General features: G+C 46.4%; 1 protein-coding gene across 2 annotated transcripts in view; it reads left to right on the top strand.

Annotated features, from left to right (window-relative positions):
- HECTD4 (HECT domain E3 ubiquitin protein ligase 4) overlaps positions 1-18008 on the top strand; it is a 2430065-nt gene that overhangs the window by 825576 nt on the left and 1586481 nt on the right. For both annotated transcript variants that reach the window (XM_085634374.1, XM_085634373.1), the window contains exon 43: positions 16483-16665. In XM_085634374.1, the coding sequence (XP_085490500.1) occupies positions 16483-16665 (183 nt within the window). The remainder of the gene's footprint in view (positions 1-16482; positions 16666-18008) is intronic.

Here is an 18008-nt window from a genome sequence, read left to right as displayed (position 1 = left end):
TGCAGATTTCCTAGTGCCCTGCCCATCCTCCCCACTCTCCGAACGTTTTATAGTGTAACGCTTGTACCCTTTGCAGTACTAGTTTTATTTTCCATTTATAACTGTTTCACATAATTGTGTGATTCAATGGACTATTTGGTCTTACTTCTTACTTCTTGAATTGATATTGCCATACCCTTCGTTTCCAGTGGCTTCGTCACACCACTGGGTCTTTCCTTATGGGCCTTTTCTGGGTATTATCATACCATTTATTTCCATTTTCTAACTGTGCTTTTAAGAATATATTTATCTTTTTTGGCACACTGTTTCCACAGCCAGTTTATATTGTGGCTCCGTTTTAGTGTGGAAGGTTTCACAGAAGAAACTGACATCCGCGTACATGCAGAGGGACTGCTAAACAAATTCCGCATCCAGTCTGACGTCTGGGGAGAATTCAGCAGTTAAGGAATCCGCGGCTAGACTGTCTCTCTAACAGATAATATTTTACCAAAGGTAAGTAACTTGTTCTTCTGGCTTTGTAAAAATGGCCTAATTTAATTAAGCCTTGATGTGTCTGAGTCTTCAGGGCCATTCAACACTTCCTGTTACTGGTCTCTAAAAAGCTTTTGTATGCAAAGTTTTTGCTTACCCCTTCAGACCTTAACTTGGTTTTAACCTTTAATTTAGTTTGATGATGGGCTCTTCCTTTCAGTTTATGCATACTTGCTTGGTAAGAAGCGTTTAATGTTCATAACTGTTCTCTGCATGACTTTTCTTTTTATAGTGAACAAGTTGCAATTACTTTGTTTGGATCTCCTGATCATCTTTCCTAACAAGGTAGTTGTGTCCTTGAAATATGATACATATACCTAGTATAGAACTAAGACGTGTCTTCATTCCCAGTGACTTTAGAAAACAGCTCAATCTTCCTTCCTCTTAACATCCAACTCCCTAGTTTGGAATTTTAAGTAAATGTTCCCAGAGTCATCTAAGATTCTAGAACAAAGACTGTATGAACAACTGCTAATAGCTTCCACAGTGGCATTGTGTGCAAGGCCTTTGTTTCTCTGAATAGAAATATTGATGTTTCATATGTCACAAAAGCGCACTCGTACATCTTTCTTTCTGTATTTTCATCCTTCAAAGCAAGAGGTTATTTATACCGCCTGGATACAGTAAGAGACACCAGTTTCTTTATTGAGCTCTCTAATATTGTTCAGATGACCAGTGGTTTCCATGTTTTTATGCGCAAAGAAGGGCTAGGTAGTTTCCAAGTAATCATTTCCTAGAAAGGTCAAGCTGTGCATAATGCTAGGCTCTGACCTCACCAAGGAAGATCCTTCAGAAGGCATCTGGTGCATTCCTCTTGGGGTGAAGTGGCCATCTCAGCTCTCCTCAGGGAAGTGACTGTCATTGAAATCTTTCTGACTGTTACTGTGTCATCCATCCATCCATTCATTTACTACATATTACCTGTTCAATTTGGATGCTCAGAACAATTATAGTTTTGGTAGAACAGTTCTTCACTATTGTTTGCTGCATTCTACATGGCCCTTTCTTTGCTTTTCAAACTCTTTTTTTCCACTTGTACTTACTGCTGATGACTATCCATTAGCAGAAAGAACATTTCTTTGGCAATGATGTTCATAATGGCTACTCCATCTTCCTGCAGATTCACTATTGTTCTCCCTTATCTTCTCTTGAATGCTAGTTGCAGCTGCGCTTAGTAATGGTATCACTGAATTGATATACTCTCTTACTCTGTCTTTTCCTCCTAGTCTCTAAAGAGCAGGGACATTTATGACATCCAATTAGGCCTGGGCAACTCCATGACTAGAGTTGCTCTTAACCTTGCAGGCATTAGTGGAAACAATTCAGGCCTGTTCGTACTCTTCTAAATGTTAGAGTAGAAAATAAATTCAATGGTTTTTCTCATGGCAGAACCCTAGGTTATGCAGCTAACTGCCAAGGCTCTCGTAGATAGTATATCGGAACAGTGTTTCCTAGACACACAATATCAGCAATCTTAAATAATGAATGGTTGTGTTTTTTGTAATTTAAAAAAAAAAGGGAAAAAGGAAAATCAAACCTATTAACCGCGGCACAGTGGGTTAAGGTGACAAACTGTGCTCCATGTTCTCTTTCAGGTGATACACAGGTGATAACAGGGGTCAAAGTGCATATCCAAACGGCCTGTTGCAAATTGATAAACAGGGCAAATGGGGTCCGCTACAACAATTGACATTTCAGCCCCTTAAATGAATATCTGAATCATCTTCTGGACTCAAACATTTTTTAAGAGCCCAAAAGTTAGATAATAAAAGCTTCAAGGCACTCAGGGTAGAAGTACTGTAGATATGTGTGAAAAATCTGGAATAGGATGAGCCAATATCACAAAGTGCTCCAAATGAAGATCTGAGCGCAGCGGGTGCACCAGTGAAAAGATTGAGAAGCCAAGGGCTCATTGTTCGCCCAAGCTCTCCTGTGGTCCTCTGATTTTGCAGTTCCATGCTGCCCATCACGCTTCCCTCCAGGGCATTCTTCCAAGTGGGGCACTGCCTATTCTAGCCTCGTATGCTCTCATTGCCCCTTGATGGTTTGGACCTTTCATTTGGAGTACACCATGATCCCCGGGGCACTCTACCATTTCAAGGCGCTTCTTATCCTTTTCACACGAGCGTCCGCTGCCCTCAGATCTTCATTTGGAGCACTTTTTGATTTGGAGAAGCATAAGTGATGAGGAAGTTAGCAAGACTTACAGAATCCAGGCAGTAAGTGTAGCTTGGTGATCTTTATACCAAATGAGACTGGCCTAGAGAGCCATTATGGTTACCGTACTTTTTTGCTTTCTTCTTGCACTGAAAGCACATTGCACACATTTCTTTGTTATCCTCTCTGAGGCTTATGGTTATATTGGTTTTAATATAAAATATTTTATCATTTTTATCTGTATATGGTCTGTGCATGAAAGGTTATTTGTGTTAGTAGATTATACATTTAAAATATGAGCTCAGTATATAACTTCTTTCGAAGAACAGATCTGCAGTAGGCAATCCATTAAGAAAGGTAAGTAACTCATTCTTCTGCTCTCTTCACAGATCCTTGGCTGTTGAATTTCACTACTCCACATGATAACATCCACTATTTACTACCAATTAAAGCTGTAAACACCTAGATGCCAAGCAAATGAGCTACAAGCTTTATCTCCCCCATCCTCTCCACACTTTATTAGGACATCAGTGGGAAACCAGCAAATACTTTATACCAGAGGAATTGAAAAGGCAGTATCTGAAAGAGACACGTTAGTGATAGATTCCTTACCTTAGAATATCCCCAGGCGTCAGACTGGATCCGTAAAGTTTTGGTAGCACTACCCCTGCGCGTCAGTAGGTGGCGTCGTGCGGCTCCGCGTCCGTCGCTGGTGTCGTAAGCGCCGAGATGACGTCACTGAGACTACTTAGGCGCCACCCATGCGCTCTAACGTCAGTTCTTTCTTTTTCCGCGCCAGCCAGCGCAGATCCGGTTAGAGCACGTACCTTAGTCCCTTTTTGACTATCCTTTTTGAGACTTTTTGTCTAATTTTCTCCTTGGTGCACATAGGGATGTCTGAATTTAAGTCTTGTGGGGCCTGCCGTCGCAATATGTCGGTGGCGGACCCCCACGATGTTTGCCTCTACTGCCTGGAGACCGACCACGACTCCTGGTGCTGCCGGGACTGTCGGGTCATGGCCCGAAGGCCTTAAGGGAGTGGTGGCGGAAGCTGCTGGAGGTCCGACACTCGTCCCAGCGCCATTCCAGGTACCGTTCCTAAGAACGCTCGCTGGGCCGCAGTCGACGCTCCTCGGGCTCCAAGTCTTCGCCCTCGGATTCAGGTAAGTGACGACATAAAAAGAAGTTGAAGAAGCGAGTTTGCTCTCCAACGTCCCCCCGTCGGTCCTCGAATGCGGACGAGGGGGACAGTGGTTTGGCCCCCGGCGACTCCTTTGGAGCCTGGGAGTCCCGCGGCCTACCTGCCTTACCCGGGTCCGTCGGCGACTCCCGAACAGGTGCAAGAATTTCTTGCTGCCTTAGACTGCCTTTTTAGGCCTCAGGCTCCCGCCAGCGCGCCTTCGGGCCCGCGTCTCCGGATCCTGTGAGGCTGCCGGCAGATCCAGCTTCGGCGGAACAGGATCCTGCGCCGTTGGCTCCGGCCCCAGCGCCAAAAGGTCCAGCGCTGCCGGCTCCAGCCCCTGCGCCACCCTCGGCTCCGCCTCCGGCGCCGCAGCGGGTGACGTTTGTCCCGCCCTTGCCCCGGTTCTAGGACCATTTTGTTCCTACCTGGGATCCGCATTGGGACACGGCGCCGGCTCGGCCCCGGCCGTTCCCGGTGCCGTTTCCGATGCCGTATGTTCCCTCTCCGGCTCAGCTGCCGCGGTCTGTTCCCCATGCAACAGTTGGAGGACGCCTGGGACCCTCTTGCCCATCACTGTGACTCCGAGCAGGACTGGGTGGACGACTTGGAGGACGCCGGCAACCTCGATGTCTCTTCTGACCCGGAGTTTGCCCCCCCCCCCCCCCCCCTGCCTACCAATGGAGAAGGGAGCCTCCTACACTATGGTGCTCCGTAGGGCAGCTGAGGTCCTTAACCTAGATCTCCCAATGGTGGCCCTCAAAACTAATCTCCTCACTGAGGTGCTCCAGACGGCGTCCACTTAGTTGGAGCCCCTGCTCCCCTTTAACGATGCCCTCACTGACATCTTGTTGGGCACTTGGTCGCGGCCAGCCACAGGGGCCCCTGTGGATAATATTGTCGGCAGGTGTCATCTCCCGGCCCATGGCGACCCCTCGTTTGACCACTCATCCTACACCTGAGAGCCTGGTCATCCAAGCCTCGACGTCACAGAGTGTCTTCCCCATGGCCCCGCCGGATAAGGACTCTTAAGAAGCTGGAGCAGTTCGGTAAGAGGTTGTTCTCTTCGGCCAGCTTAGGGCTGTGGTCCGTGAACACCGCCTGCTCATTAGACCGCTATTCCCATGCGGTGTGGGATACAGTTGCGCAGGTGTTACCTCAGTCTCCTGAGGAGATCCACGCTGTGCTGTCCCAAGCTGTTGCTGAGGGTAAAGATGCAGCTAAGTTCACCATTCGGTGGGGTTTGGACACCGCGGACTCACTGGATAGGGCGATTTCTACGACAGTGGCGCTGCTTCGCCACGTCTGGTTGCGATCTACCGGGTTCTCACCCGATGTCCAGAGCTCGCTCATGGACATGCCCTTTGATGGCACTCGTCTGTTTGGCGATAAGGCCGACCGTGCACTGGAGTGTTGTAAGGACTCGCGAGCCACGGCCAAGTCCTTGGGTCTTTCTGCAAAGAGCCCAGCCACTCCTAGTTTTCGTTCCTTTCGTGGCCACGGCAGAGGCGCCCAGGCACGTTCCTTCAGCAAGCCTGTGCAGAACCAGCCTCAGCCCGGTGGCGGATGCGGCTTTCGCAAGGGCGGGTCTGGGAATCAGCGAACCACCACTGAAAACACTCTGCTTCATACTTTTTTTTGCATCTTGGGATTTCCTGCCTCAAGCCTTCTTCCTCCCATAGGACTTGTCTCATTTGTGTTTGCACCTCTGCTGCTGCCTTGCTAAGTTCTAAGGATTGTCAGAAGGGATTGAGATCTGTTGATCTTGATAGCTCCAGCTGGGATTGGACGGTTTAGTATTGCAGAGTCTGTGTGTCTGTCCTCTGTTCCGCCAGCTTTTTCCATAGGACCTACTGTCCCAATAACACTCCAGAATTCATCATTCAGATCTCCACATCCTACACTTTCATGCATGGAGATTAAGCAGAACCAGCTTAGAAGTTGTGACCTGCCTGCGGAGGTGTTAGATGTGATTTTGGCCACACATTTCTCAACCACCAAATTGGTATATTATGTCCACTGGGCACAGGTTAGTGGTCTGGTGCAAGGGCCATCTTGTCAATTGATTAATCAGTCAGGGGTTTATAAAGCGCACTACTCACCCATGGGGGTCTCAAGGGGGAGGGGGGTTGCAGCTCCGGATCAGTCGAAGAGCCAGGTCTTGAGGCTCTTCTTGAAGCTGTGCAGGGTGGGGGAGTGTCTGATGTTTACTGGTAGCTCGATCCAGGTCTTTGCTGTGACGTAGGAGAAGACTCTTCCACCTGCTCTGGTTCTACAGATGCGTGGGGTCTCTGCCATAGAGAGGTCGGCGGAGCGGAGGTTCCTTTTGGGTACGTGCAAGGAGACTCTTTCGTTTAGGTATTTGGGTCCGATGTTGTGGAGGGATTTGTAGGCGTGGGTGAGTAGCTTGAAGGTTACTCTCTTCTCGACGGGGAGCCAGGGAAGGTCTCGTAGGTGCTGAGTCATGTGCTAGTGTCGGGCGGGGATCCGAGGACAAGTCTGGTTGCTGTGTTCTTGTCCATCTTCTAAGTTTCTAAATCGTCTTTCATACAGTGTGCTAGCAGGGATGTTCCCTCAATAAAACAACAGGCTTTAAGGTGTGGAAGACTTCCACAAGCAGATGTCTGTCACAGACCCCCATGAGGCGTGTCCTTGGTAACTGAGCTCCTGTCATAACGTCAAGTCATGTGGCCAGTGTGCCCTAATGCACCGGAAGGCAAAACTGTACATCGCAAAGCATACGCAGTAACACATATCACACAGGTCCCATTCCCGTTCTAAGTCTCAGGCCTGGTCAAACGGCCATTCCCAAGGCCACTCCACTTCCCACTCAAATTCTTCAGCTAAATCAAAGTACAAATGCAAGCACAAGAAAGCGATGCAAGACTCCACCCCATCTTGCCAGTCTGGTGCCAAAGAAAAGGTGATAGGGAGTCCATATTTAAGCTGCACACCTCCACAAAGCTACACCCTGAGTTCCCTGGCCCGTCTCCAACCCCGCAGCAGATTGAGGCCTTCAAGAAGGCCATATGGCAAATCTTTAGTGTGCTTCTGATTTCCTCTGGCATGCCATCAGTCACCTCAAATCCACAGGGGCCTCTACTCTGATTAATGCAGGGGAGGTCCTCCAGAGACTCCATCTACCCCCTTGGAACCCACTAGTTGGCCCATATTGATGCACGTGCAAACTTCCATGCCAGTTAACACTTCACAGTGCCAGCTACACTAGCACCCATCTATGACCCAGTGCTGATGCCCATGTCAGACTCTGACCCAATGTTGGCCAGTGCTTGTCCTGTGTCACACTACGAAATAACTAAAGCACAACCTGTTGTCATGTTACCTGATAAGTTGATGCCTCTAATGTGATGCAACTCTCATCAGAGGCTCCATTCTCTTTTTGTCTCTGACTCTAATTGTATATCAGGACAAGGAGCACCCAGGATACTGATGACTATGGGGAGTGAGATGGCTTACTTCCGTCTCATTATCCGTATGTCTTACACCATGATTTACAAAAGTGAATTCAACACTTCCTGTAAAGCAGCTTGACTCACCACCAGTAGCAGCTGCTACGGGGCTGTAGTGGTGAGGCTCAAAAAATAAAAGGGGAAAAAAATAAACTTACCTGCCAGCTGCCACTTCTGCTCTGTTCTCTTATTCTTTGACACAGGAACAGAGAGCACCTAAGCTTTCAGACTCCCCTAGCCAAACACGACGCTGCTGATAGTAGCCTCCTGATTGGTCTGAGCGCCGTGGTTCGGCTCTCAGATGGGGACTGGGAGCCTTGGCATGTTCTCCACACAGGCTGTGTAACACAGCCCAGTGGAGAACATGCCAAGTGCGAATGACTGTTTGGCCGGCCCAAGACGGACGGCCAAACCGTCATGCCCTCTTAGAGAGTGCCACCACTCCTAACTGCTCTGTGGGCAGGCCAGCTCACCCCACCAGAGGAGTACTGAAGAATAAAATGATGATAGCATGCAGTTATTAACATTTTATTTTTCCTGTGGGGCGACAAATCTCTGCCTTAGCGGAGGAGACGCACCTTCTCACCACATGCTCCACCGACAGAGGGAAGTACCTCATTTTCAGTGGTGGTTCAGAGGGCAGCTTAGGTACTAGAATTGCAGGTGTTTACCATTGAGACTGAAATAAACTTAGACTCTCCACCCTGGGCCAAGAGCATTGGAATCTTTGATCCCATTCAGTGACTCTATCACTCATGCCTCAGTGACTGTGTTGTTCTTTTCTGCCCATTAGTTAACAATTAGCTAGATGGCACAAGCATGTTCCGGGTGATCTAGATTTCCTCACCAAGCATCCCACCCCAGAAAATCTAATTGTGCAGGCTTCAAGTAAATAAGGTTAATCCTAACTCATTGCAGTTTATCCCCCTGTATAGAGAATCCAAGCGACGTTTTGCTTTTGAGAGAATGCATCTTCTGTATGTTAGGCTGTTACACGCATGCCTTATGGGATATGTCCAGTGAGATCTTGCCAGCAGTCCTGGAAGACCTTCGAGCCTTCCTGACTCAGACAATCTGTATCCAGCAGGCCTGGACACCATGGACTGCATTGGCAAAGCATTTAAAACCAGTGTCTTACTCTGAAGGCATGCCTGACAGTAGGGACAGGATTTTCTGGTAATGTGCAAGTATCACTGTTGAACATGCCCCACGCTGATTCTAAACTCTTTGAAGAGAAGGCGGACTCTGCGCTGGAATGGTTTATAGACAATAGGACCGTTGCTTGGTCCTTGGACTATTGACTCTTTCGAAACGAATCCCCCATCATTTCAGCAAATGTAAGGGCTATTCTATGGGGTTTGTCTATACGCAACAGCAGTCTTCCCAGCTAGTGATGCAGCATACCATTTAACCCTTTTGAGCTATGGAGGAAGCCTTGACAGACATCAGCCAGGCCAGTAGGGGCTCCAGCCCTCAAACTCCTCATCCTCCCTTGAAACAACTACCGAGCTGCTTTAGTTTATCCTCAATGGCCTACATCCAATTGGTCAGAGGCAGGGCTCATTATTTCCTCCTAGGTTTGCAATCCATATCGTCAGACTGATGGTTCTTACAGATTGTTCAAAAGAGCTTTGCCCTTCCTTCTATTTATTTCTCACCCGACCTTCCTGCCACTCTAGAGCGAATTTTGAAGGAACATCTCTCCTTCCTTATGCAGAAATACATCTCTACTCTCCAAGGGAGCCATCAAAAAGGTATCAGACTTGGAGGGGAAAGAGAGTTATTCATGCTACTTCATCATTCCGAAGAGGAAGTTGGATCACTGTGGATAGGGTTTACACTGGGGACCACTGTGTGACATCCCATTGCTGCCAAAATCCCACTGAACCTGCCACACTCAGGCTCTAAAAATCTACTTTTTCACTTGCTATGGCGAGTGAGATTTTATCAGGTTTGTCTGTTTTTAGGGCCTACTGTCCCGTTCTGGTCTAAGTCAAGTGTTCTGTTCATTCAGAAAGCAAATGAGTAATACAGATGCCTATAAATCTTATTTCTATCTTGTCACATTTGCTGTGCTTTCAAAGACAGAGGTCAAATGTCAGTTTATGACTTCTTAGAAATTGTTGCCTATTTTATCCTAGAGATTGGTGTTTACTTTTCTCACTTCGACTGCAAAGTTACAGGATTTTGAAAAAGAACTATCTGACAATCGTGCTGGGGTACAGGAGTTTGAAATAAAGGGCTGTAGGATATCAGTTTATTTTCTAACACAACATTTATATAGCTTCTTAATGAACAGTACAATATTTCAAAACATGTCAGCAGTTAGTAAAACACTCTTCTGTAATTCTAAAGTGTGATGGAAACAAAGATTTTAATAGGATAAAAACAGATTAGAACACTTTACTTGGCGATGTGCAAATGATACATTTTTGCTGAAACCCAATTTTCAAACATCAATTGTACGCTACATAGTTTGATCAGTAAACCTGCATGTCAGTGGGAAATTTTGTGGCATTTCAATGGACAATGTGCTGTCTATAAGGGCCAGTGCGCTACCACATTATTATTTAGTAATATATTTATTGAGAGTGAGCTCTGAAACATAAACAGAGAAATATTCCAGCCCCCCACCCTGATGACAATGCTGTTAGTTTACTGAGAGGTAAGCCAGAGGTTCATGTGTACATAACCCTATATGTGAGCTAGATTCTTATTACTCATGGAATAAATGTTTATCCTATTAAATCAAGGAAAGAGTTATTTGTACAGTCGACGTGCTGAACTCCCATATTTGAATGTGCTCTTATATGTGATAATGAAGAAAAAGGCTTGATTAAAATATTTGCTGAGGATCATACTATTTGACACCAGTTTATGGATCTAGAAAATTACAATTCGGTCTGGGAGACTAATCGTCATTAGACCTGCAGGTCTGGTAACATTTTTATGATTTTTCGAGGCCTGACGAATACATATCTATTCCAGTCAAAACATTACTGTAGATATGGGACAGAAGAACAAGAGGGAGAAGATTTATGACATTCCCTTACACTAACACCCTGATATATGGCAACCCCTCATTAACCCCTGCCATACATAAGCCTCCAAACAGTGGAAAGAGGGAAGATGTTGACTACTATCTGAAAGGTTTAGACAGGGTGAGATCATATAATTTGAGCAATGTAAGAGTGACTTTAAAGTCACAGAGAGACATTGGCTCCTGCAGCCTCAAATTAAACCCAGTGCAGTAAGTGATATTTCAGCAAGCAAAATTTGCTAGAACTCACGAGGCTACAAAGATATGATCATGGGCTATCTACAAAATCCTAGTATACAGGTTTGGAAAGGACCCTCACGATTCCTAGTAAAAAGGGCCCACAAACTGAACAGTGATTTTTCCAGAGGAAATCTTGGAGGGTATGGTATGATTTACTCTAAATACAGAAACTCGTTCCTCATAGAGAATCACTTTGTAAGATATTTTACCTCTGCTGCACGACCACGGAAGAAATGACACCAGATCTTTCCAACAACCTCTGCATATGGTGGAGACATGCAGAAGAGAACGGTAGCAGGATGCACATTTGCCGGAATGCACCAGCCTCCCAGTTGACTAAAAATAAGTCCTGACCAAAATTATGATCCAAGTCTCACACTTAATAAGGTTACCACTTTGAGTTCTTGACCAAATCACTAACAACGGCAAAGCCTTGCTACGTGGGAACGTTCATAATGCTGGTAGGCCTACATTGGAGAAAGAATCTCCTAGCCTGGCCCGCTAGTTTAGGAGACTTAGGCAACTCCTGGCATATGAAAAAATCACCCTTGATCTGAATCAATTTGAGAACAAAATCATTAAAACTAGATAATCCCTGATTTACTTATTTGTCTTGAATGTAATGAAGATGCTGTACATCCCCAAAAGTGGAAGCTCTAAAGATGTTTGATTGATGTACATAGACTTAGTTTAATAGCAATATTCATAGAATTTATTGAGAAGGAAGGAACAGCTCTGTGTCAATCTCTTGTAATCATATTGGTAATTGATAAAAGCTGAGGTAATTGATAAAAGCTGAAACGTTGAAGAGAAGGCAAGGGAAAATTATTTTTCTATATACAAATATCCACAGAGATGTGTCCTGGAATAAAATTTGAATTTGACATATTGAACTCACATTTTTTGCGTGAGAGTTTTCCCCACACTGCAGACCTGGCTCGGTCCTAGCAACGAGGGCTCTATATCCTGTATAGTCAGCAGACCATTTTACGTTTTATAGAGCTTTCTCAGTTTCTGATTGCCTGCTGTCTCAGTTAACCTTCCACCACATGAAAAAGTAATTTCCTTGTCAAAAAGAGGAGAAGCACCATTTCATGAGAAGCAGGGCATCTTATAAGGTGTTACTGGATCTCACTGTTCCATATTATCCAACCATGGCACAGTCAGGAGAACCAAATCACGCAGGACCATTAACTGCAGCTGGATATGAGGAGAAGGAGGAAGATATGCAAAAGACAAACAATCGGATGCGTGGGAGTTCTCCCATCCGGAAGGGGAGAAGAAAATTAATGCACGCAGAGTAATGTGCAAACTCAAAGACATGAAGCTTATCTGGGGAACGAGAGGCCTCTACTCTTTCAGCACCACAACCATGAATATAACCTTCAATTTTAAGTATGTGCAACAGGTGGCAGAGAGAGAGAGTGAGTGTGGAAGGACAGGAGGGCACAACTTTGCCTCGTGTGTGTTACGATTTACTCAAGAATCTTCACTTGTCCTGTAGTAGAAGTGGTAAAAAAGGGGGTGGTGATGGACGGAGCATCAGAACCAATCACACCCAGTCAACAGATCTGGGTTTGATCCATCACCATTCTTTAGCCCACCCTGCCACCCCAGTTCAGACACGGCCATTTGCAAATCAGTCTGACCCTGTGCCTCATGGGAACAGTCCAGCCCGAACTGCCAAGCCATGCCTTCCCTGTACTGGAAACAAGCTTCCTAGGACCGGTTTCTGGCATTTCAGCCGTCTTCAGTCAGGCTTGCTTGAATCCAGTGGCAAAGTGAGCAAGGGACTCACGTCTGAGCATACCCTGCCAACTTATGGCAAACAAAGCGGTAAAAAAGGGGGTGGTGATGGACGGAGCATCAGAACCAATCAAACACTCACACCCAGTCAACAGATCTGGGTTTGATCCATCACCGTTCTTTAGCCCACTCTGCCACCCCAGTTCAGACATGGCCATATGCAAATCAGTCTGACCCTGTGCCTCATGGGAACAGTCCAGCCCGAACTGCCAAGCCATGCCTTCCCTGGACTGGAAACAAGCTTCTTAGGACCGGTTTCTGGCATTTCAGCCGTCTTCAGCCAGGCTTGCTTAAATCCAGTGGCAAAGTGAGCAAGGGACGCACGTCTGAGCATACCCTGCCAACTTATGGCGAACAAAGCGGTAAAAAGGGGGGTGGTGATGGACGGAGCATCAGACCCAATCAAACACTCACAACCAGTCAACAGTGTAACACTATGAAACATGCAACTATGGACTTACTAATAATACATATGTGAAAAATCCTTCCTTACTTGTTTGAACTGCTTTGTCTGCTAGAATAGATTTCCTTCTTTACCATATAGTTGCCATATTCATTCTGATAGTAACTTCTAGCTGCAGGTTCCTCACCAGGTGTCAGACTGAATCTGAAATAGTTTTAAGCAGTACCCCTGTGCACCGGTAGGTGGCAACGTGTGGATCTGCACATCTAGGCGCTACTCATATGCACTGACGCACGTTCCTTTCCGCACCATCAGATGCAGATTTAAACCTATTCCCCCCAATCTTCATGAGAGCTTTATCTCAATTAAAAAGAAAGTGTCCAAGAAAAAATGACACCTCCCAAAACTAAAGGGTTTAAATATTGTTGGGGCTTTTGCAAGCAAATGTCTTTGACAGCCCTCCCATCAGGTTTTCCTGTGGTGCCTGAGCTCGGAACTTGAACTCCAAGGCTTGCAGTGACTGCGCCTTCCAAGGCCATCCAGCATTGAGAGGCAAAGCTCTATGTTGCCAATCAGAGGAAGACTCCACCTCTGACAGTGGTTGAAGGGAAGGTTCCGTTCCCCCAGTTGTTCCTGTGACCAACAGTCATTGTGGTAGAAGTCTTCTGGTAAGTTGAACAAAAGGCTTAAAAAGTCCAAGTGGGACTCAGCTCCTTCCCAACCCTCTCGAACTACAGAGAAGGAACAAGAACGGCAATGTGCCTCTTGGTCTTGCTCCCGAAGCCGTTACCTTTCGGCGCCTTTGTCCCTGTTCTGACCATTGTCCTGAGGCAACCCAAATACCCCAGGCCCTCTGCAGTGTCGAAGCAAATCGAAGTATTCCATAAAGCCTTATTGGCTCCATCTGGTGCGCCTCTGGCCCCAAGGAAACACAAGAGTCTGCACCTGGGAGTTTGCTGCTGGGTCCACCCTTGGCGACAGCTGGACCTGCTACCAGCTGTGCATCAGCTCTTCTGCTGACATTGATTTTGGAACCACGACCCAGTAGCATCAACGGTGATGCAGTTGGATGACTAAGCATAGCCTATTGTGCTTTCCGAATAGGAGTTGCTGCTGAGTTTACTTCATCCAAGGCTTCACCCTGATCCTCTTGGTCTGCAGCTTCAGCCACCCATCAGATTCCAATATTTTCCCCCTGCTTCCAGGAATGATGCAAACCTTCAATACTTTATTTGGAATGGATTCTGACAACAGTGCATATGGTACTGGTGATGACTTTGCCCAACAATACACTGATGACAATTAGGGGGAACTTTAAGAGAACAGTGGCCTGGACACCTCACCAGACACAAGGCTAGTTCTGCCTCCAGTCCCTGTCACTGAAGAAAGCACCTCCTTTGCTATAGTCATATGAATGGCAGCTGATGTTTTCGACCCAAAGTTACCTACTATGGCAGTGAAGACTAATGTGCTCACTGAGGTGCTTCAGCCTGAGCAAAGAAATACTGACCCTATGCCACTGTTCAATGAAGCCCCCACAGAGACACCTGTCTTGAGGTTTGGGCAAATCCCTGTTCTGGATCTCCAGTGACCAGGCAGATAGCACGGCGCCATGGTCCAGCTCCGGTGACTTGGACGTCTTGACTCAGCACCCCACACCAGAAAGCCTAGTCTTGTAGGCCTCAACAAGTAAGTTCAGCCCTAACGCATTCCCTACCACTCCACCGGACAGGAAATCAAGACGCATCAAAACCATTGGGAAACTTATTTTTCCCCTCAACCAGTCAACACCAGCTGCCATCTAAGGTGTTATACCCACACCCTTTAGGACTCTGTCCCTCAATCTTGTCCGGAGTCCCTAACAACTTACGTCACATTCTTATGCAGGCTATTCAGGATGGTTGCGATGCGGCAAAATTCACCATCCGCCGTGGCTTTAAGGCCACAGATTGCTGAGTCAGGGCAATGGGAACCTGTGTCTCTCAGGAGGCATGCCTGGATCAGTTCCATAGGTTCTTCGGCGACGTCCTGTCCACGTTAATGGACTTGAATTTCGATGGCTTTCACTTTTTTGTTGAGAAGGCAGACTTGCCCTTGAGCACTTTAAGGATAAGGCCACAGTGCGCTCTTTGGGCCTGCCCGTCCCGCCACATCCGCCACACAAAAAGGTTTGCCCGCTCCTTGGCTAAGGTAGAGGCTTCTAGAATTGCCAGCAAGTTCAAGCTGCCCAGCAAATCCTTCAGCCTTTTCATGGCAGAGTCTGCGATACTCATGGACCATATGGACAAATGGGGCAGAATGCAGTACATTCTTCTGCCACTTGCACTGCCACAGCTTCAGAACCTCTTTAGTGTGTCCTTCGAGACACACAACCTCACCACCGAATGCAGGATTCAGCGTTTTCTGCCAGGGTGACAGACTTCAACTTTGGACAAGTGGGTCCTACAGATTGTCCATCAGAGTTATACCTTACCATTTCTTGTCATCTCGCCGGACCTTCCCCCATCCTTAGGAGGACCATCTGTTCCTCTTGCTGTTGAAAGTTCAGGCCTTTCTGGCCAAAGGAGGCCTGGAGAGGGTGCCAGCATCAGAAGTGGGCTTTGGTAGTTACTCCCCTTACTTTCTGGTCCCGAAGAAGGACGGAGGCCTTTGTCCTAATTTAGACCCTTGCCCTCTCAATGCCATTCTTTGGCAGGATACATTCAAGATACTCACTCTTGTCTTGTTTCCCCTCGACTATGGGGACTGAATGGTTTTGTTGGACCTACAGGATGGTTCTTTCCACATCCATCCTGTAGGCCCCCAGGACCTATTTGCGATTCACGATGAGACTGGAGCATTTTCATTTCTCTGTGTACATCTTTGGTCTCACCAGTGCCCCTCTGTGTTAACATACGTAATGGCAGTGGTTGTTGCATACCTTTGGGATCGCAGTTCCAGCCTTTCCCTACCTTGAAGACAGGCTGCTCTTGGCAGGCTCGCTCCAGGCACACGTCACCCACCTCCAGACTACTGTGACCCTTCTCCTACCTGGCACCTTCACAAACGCTCCCCTTCATCTGAGCTATTCCGAACATGACTTTTGCAGTTTCGTGGCTTCCCCCAGAACGGAGAGTCCAGGACATTTGGGCTATAATCCCAAAGTTTCAGCCTCTCTCCTAGATCTCATCATGGATGACTCTGAGGTTGCTGTGACTGATGGCCTCCTGCATCTTGTTGGTCAAGTACACCAGCTAGCATATGTGGGACATGAAGTCTTAGGGGGTACAACATCAGAGGGACTTACTTGATCACATCCAGATTTCAGGGAAGACTGCAAAAAATCTGCAATGGTGGTTGTGAAGGCCAATTGTCAGACTTGAAGATTAAATGCTTCTGGTCTCCGGCAAAGTCCTGGCTCCAAATCAACCATGTTGAGCTGCATGGCATCCGCTTGCCATTGAAGGCCTTCCTTCTATCCGTTAAAGAGAGGCTGGTGCAGGTGCTGCCATGTGATATTGCAATAAACAGTTTGGAGTGGTATCATGAACCCTGTTCTAGGAAACACTAATCTCTGGAAATATTCGCCTTTTACTGTTGGTGTTTTATTGACTTATTCAAATGTCTAGTAGATGATTATTGATATGAAAATTATGTTGGTCTCTTTTCTGTCTAGGTTCTGTCTCGTGCTCTTATGTACATTCCTCAACTGGGAAAGCATGCAGAGAGCATCTTGGAAAATGGTAGTACCAGTGGGAGAAAACTTGCCAAACTTCAAGGAATCGCTCGGCAGGCCATCGCTGGTCTCTGTGCTCTCGGAGGATTTAAAGAGACAATTAAAATAGGCTCAGAAGTTCAGGTATTTCTTTTCCCATTTAAAATGACCACTGACAGTTACTTGACACATTGTTGTATTAAATGTTTTTATTTTATTATATCGTTTTATTGGATTTTTTTAATTTTTATGTCTTGAAGAAAAAAACATTTCAAAACCTATTTAGGTTTTAGATCTTTTTATTGCTGATAAGGAAAAAGAAGAAGTTCATCAACTGCCCACCTGCAGCCACTCGCTGGTGGTGATCTATTCAACTATACAGCGTGAGCATAGTGGTAGAGTAAGGTCTTACGATACTAATAGAAGGAAAGACAATAAGACAGCTTATTGAGGAGAAAGGGTATGATACCATTCAAGACAGGTGTTGGCTGAAATGAAAAACAGCTGAAGCACATAGTTGGTGACAACTATGAGGGAGGGTCACCTGAGGAAGTTAGTCCGAGAATTCGCAGATAAAGCAGGCAAGGCAACTCGCGATGTTCCTCCGACATATATTTAATACATGGCTGGCACATCTTCTCAAATAGGGGAAGGGTGTGTGAGGCTACAGCTCTTAACTTTTCCATTCCCAGTATCTCCCAAAGTTTATGTAGCCAATCTAAATGTACCAGTATGACCTTGGTACCGGATTTTGAAAGAAGAAACTGTTTAGTGGCATCCAAAGCCATGGCGATCGCTTTGCCTCTGCTGGATTTCAACTGGGACGTTAGTGAGTTGGAGCGACCCAGGAGAAATTAGCTGAGAAATTTAGAGATATCAGTATTAAATCTTGTGTTCACTGCTGCTAATACTCCATCCCAAAAGGTATCCAATTTAGGACACTGCTATAACAACTGTGTAAGGGTGCCCTGTTGCCAACGATTTCTGTCTTTGCACGGATCCCGACAGGCAGTCCTAGCTGGAGTGTAATACCAGTAGTTGGCAATCTTCAGGAACATCTTCATGCTAGTGGTGTTAAGGGCAGAGGATCGGGCACGATGTAGGATGTCACTCCACTCTTTATCTGTGAAAGTACGCCCACATTCCCCCTTCTGTCTGGTTCATACAGCAGATTTTAATGGCTTTCGAGGAGTGAGGAGAAAGGTAATAATATCGGATAGGATCCTTTTGTCAGAGGAGCGAGTAAGAAGCCATTCCGCTTATTGCATAAGCATCCGGCTTGCATGAGGAAGAAGCCAAGGCTCCATCACTCAGTGATAGACAGCCATATATAGTACCAACGAGCTGTTGTGGGGAGACAAAATTCTGACTGGTGCGTTTGCAAGTCCATGAGACCCTCTACATAAAAAAGGTCTCCTGCCCTCTTGTAGTTATCCTCCTGCCAGTCTGTGAAAGCATTCCCCTTTAGTGCTTTAGGGAAGCCCAGA

The sequence above is a fragment of the Triturus cristatus genome, chromosome 11, assembly GCF_964204655.1.
Source record: "Triturus cristatus chromosome 11, aTriCri1.1, whole genome shotgun sequence".
NCBI classification, from domain to species: domain Eukaryota; kingdom Metazoa; phylum Chordata; class Amphibia; order Caudata; family Salamandridae; genus Triturus; species Triturus cristatus.
Note: the sequence above shows the minus strand (reverse complement) of the source record. Positions and strands in the feature narration are given on the sequence as shown.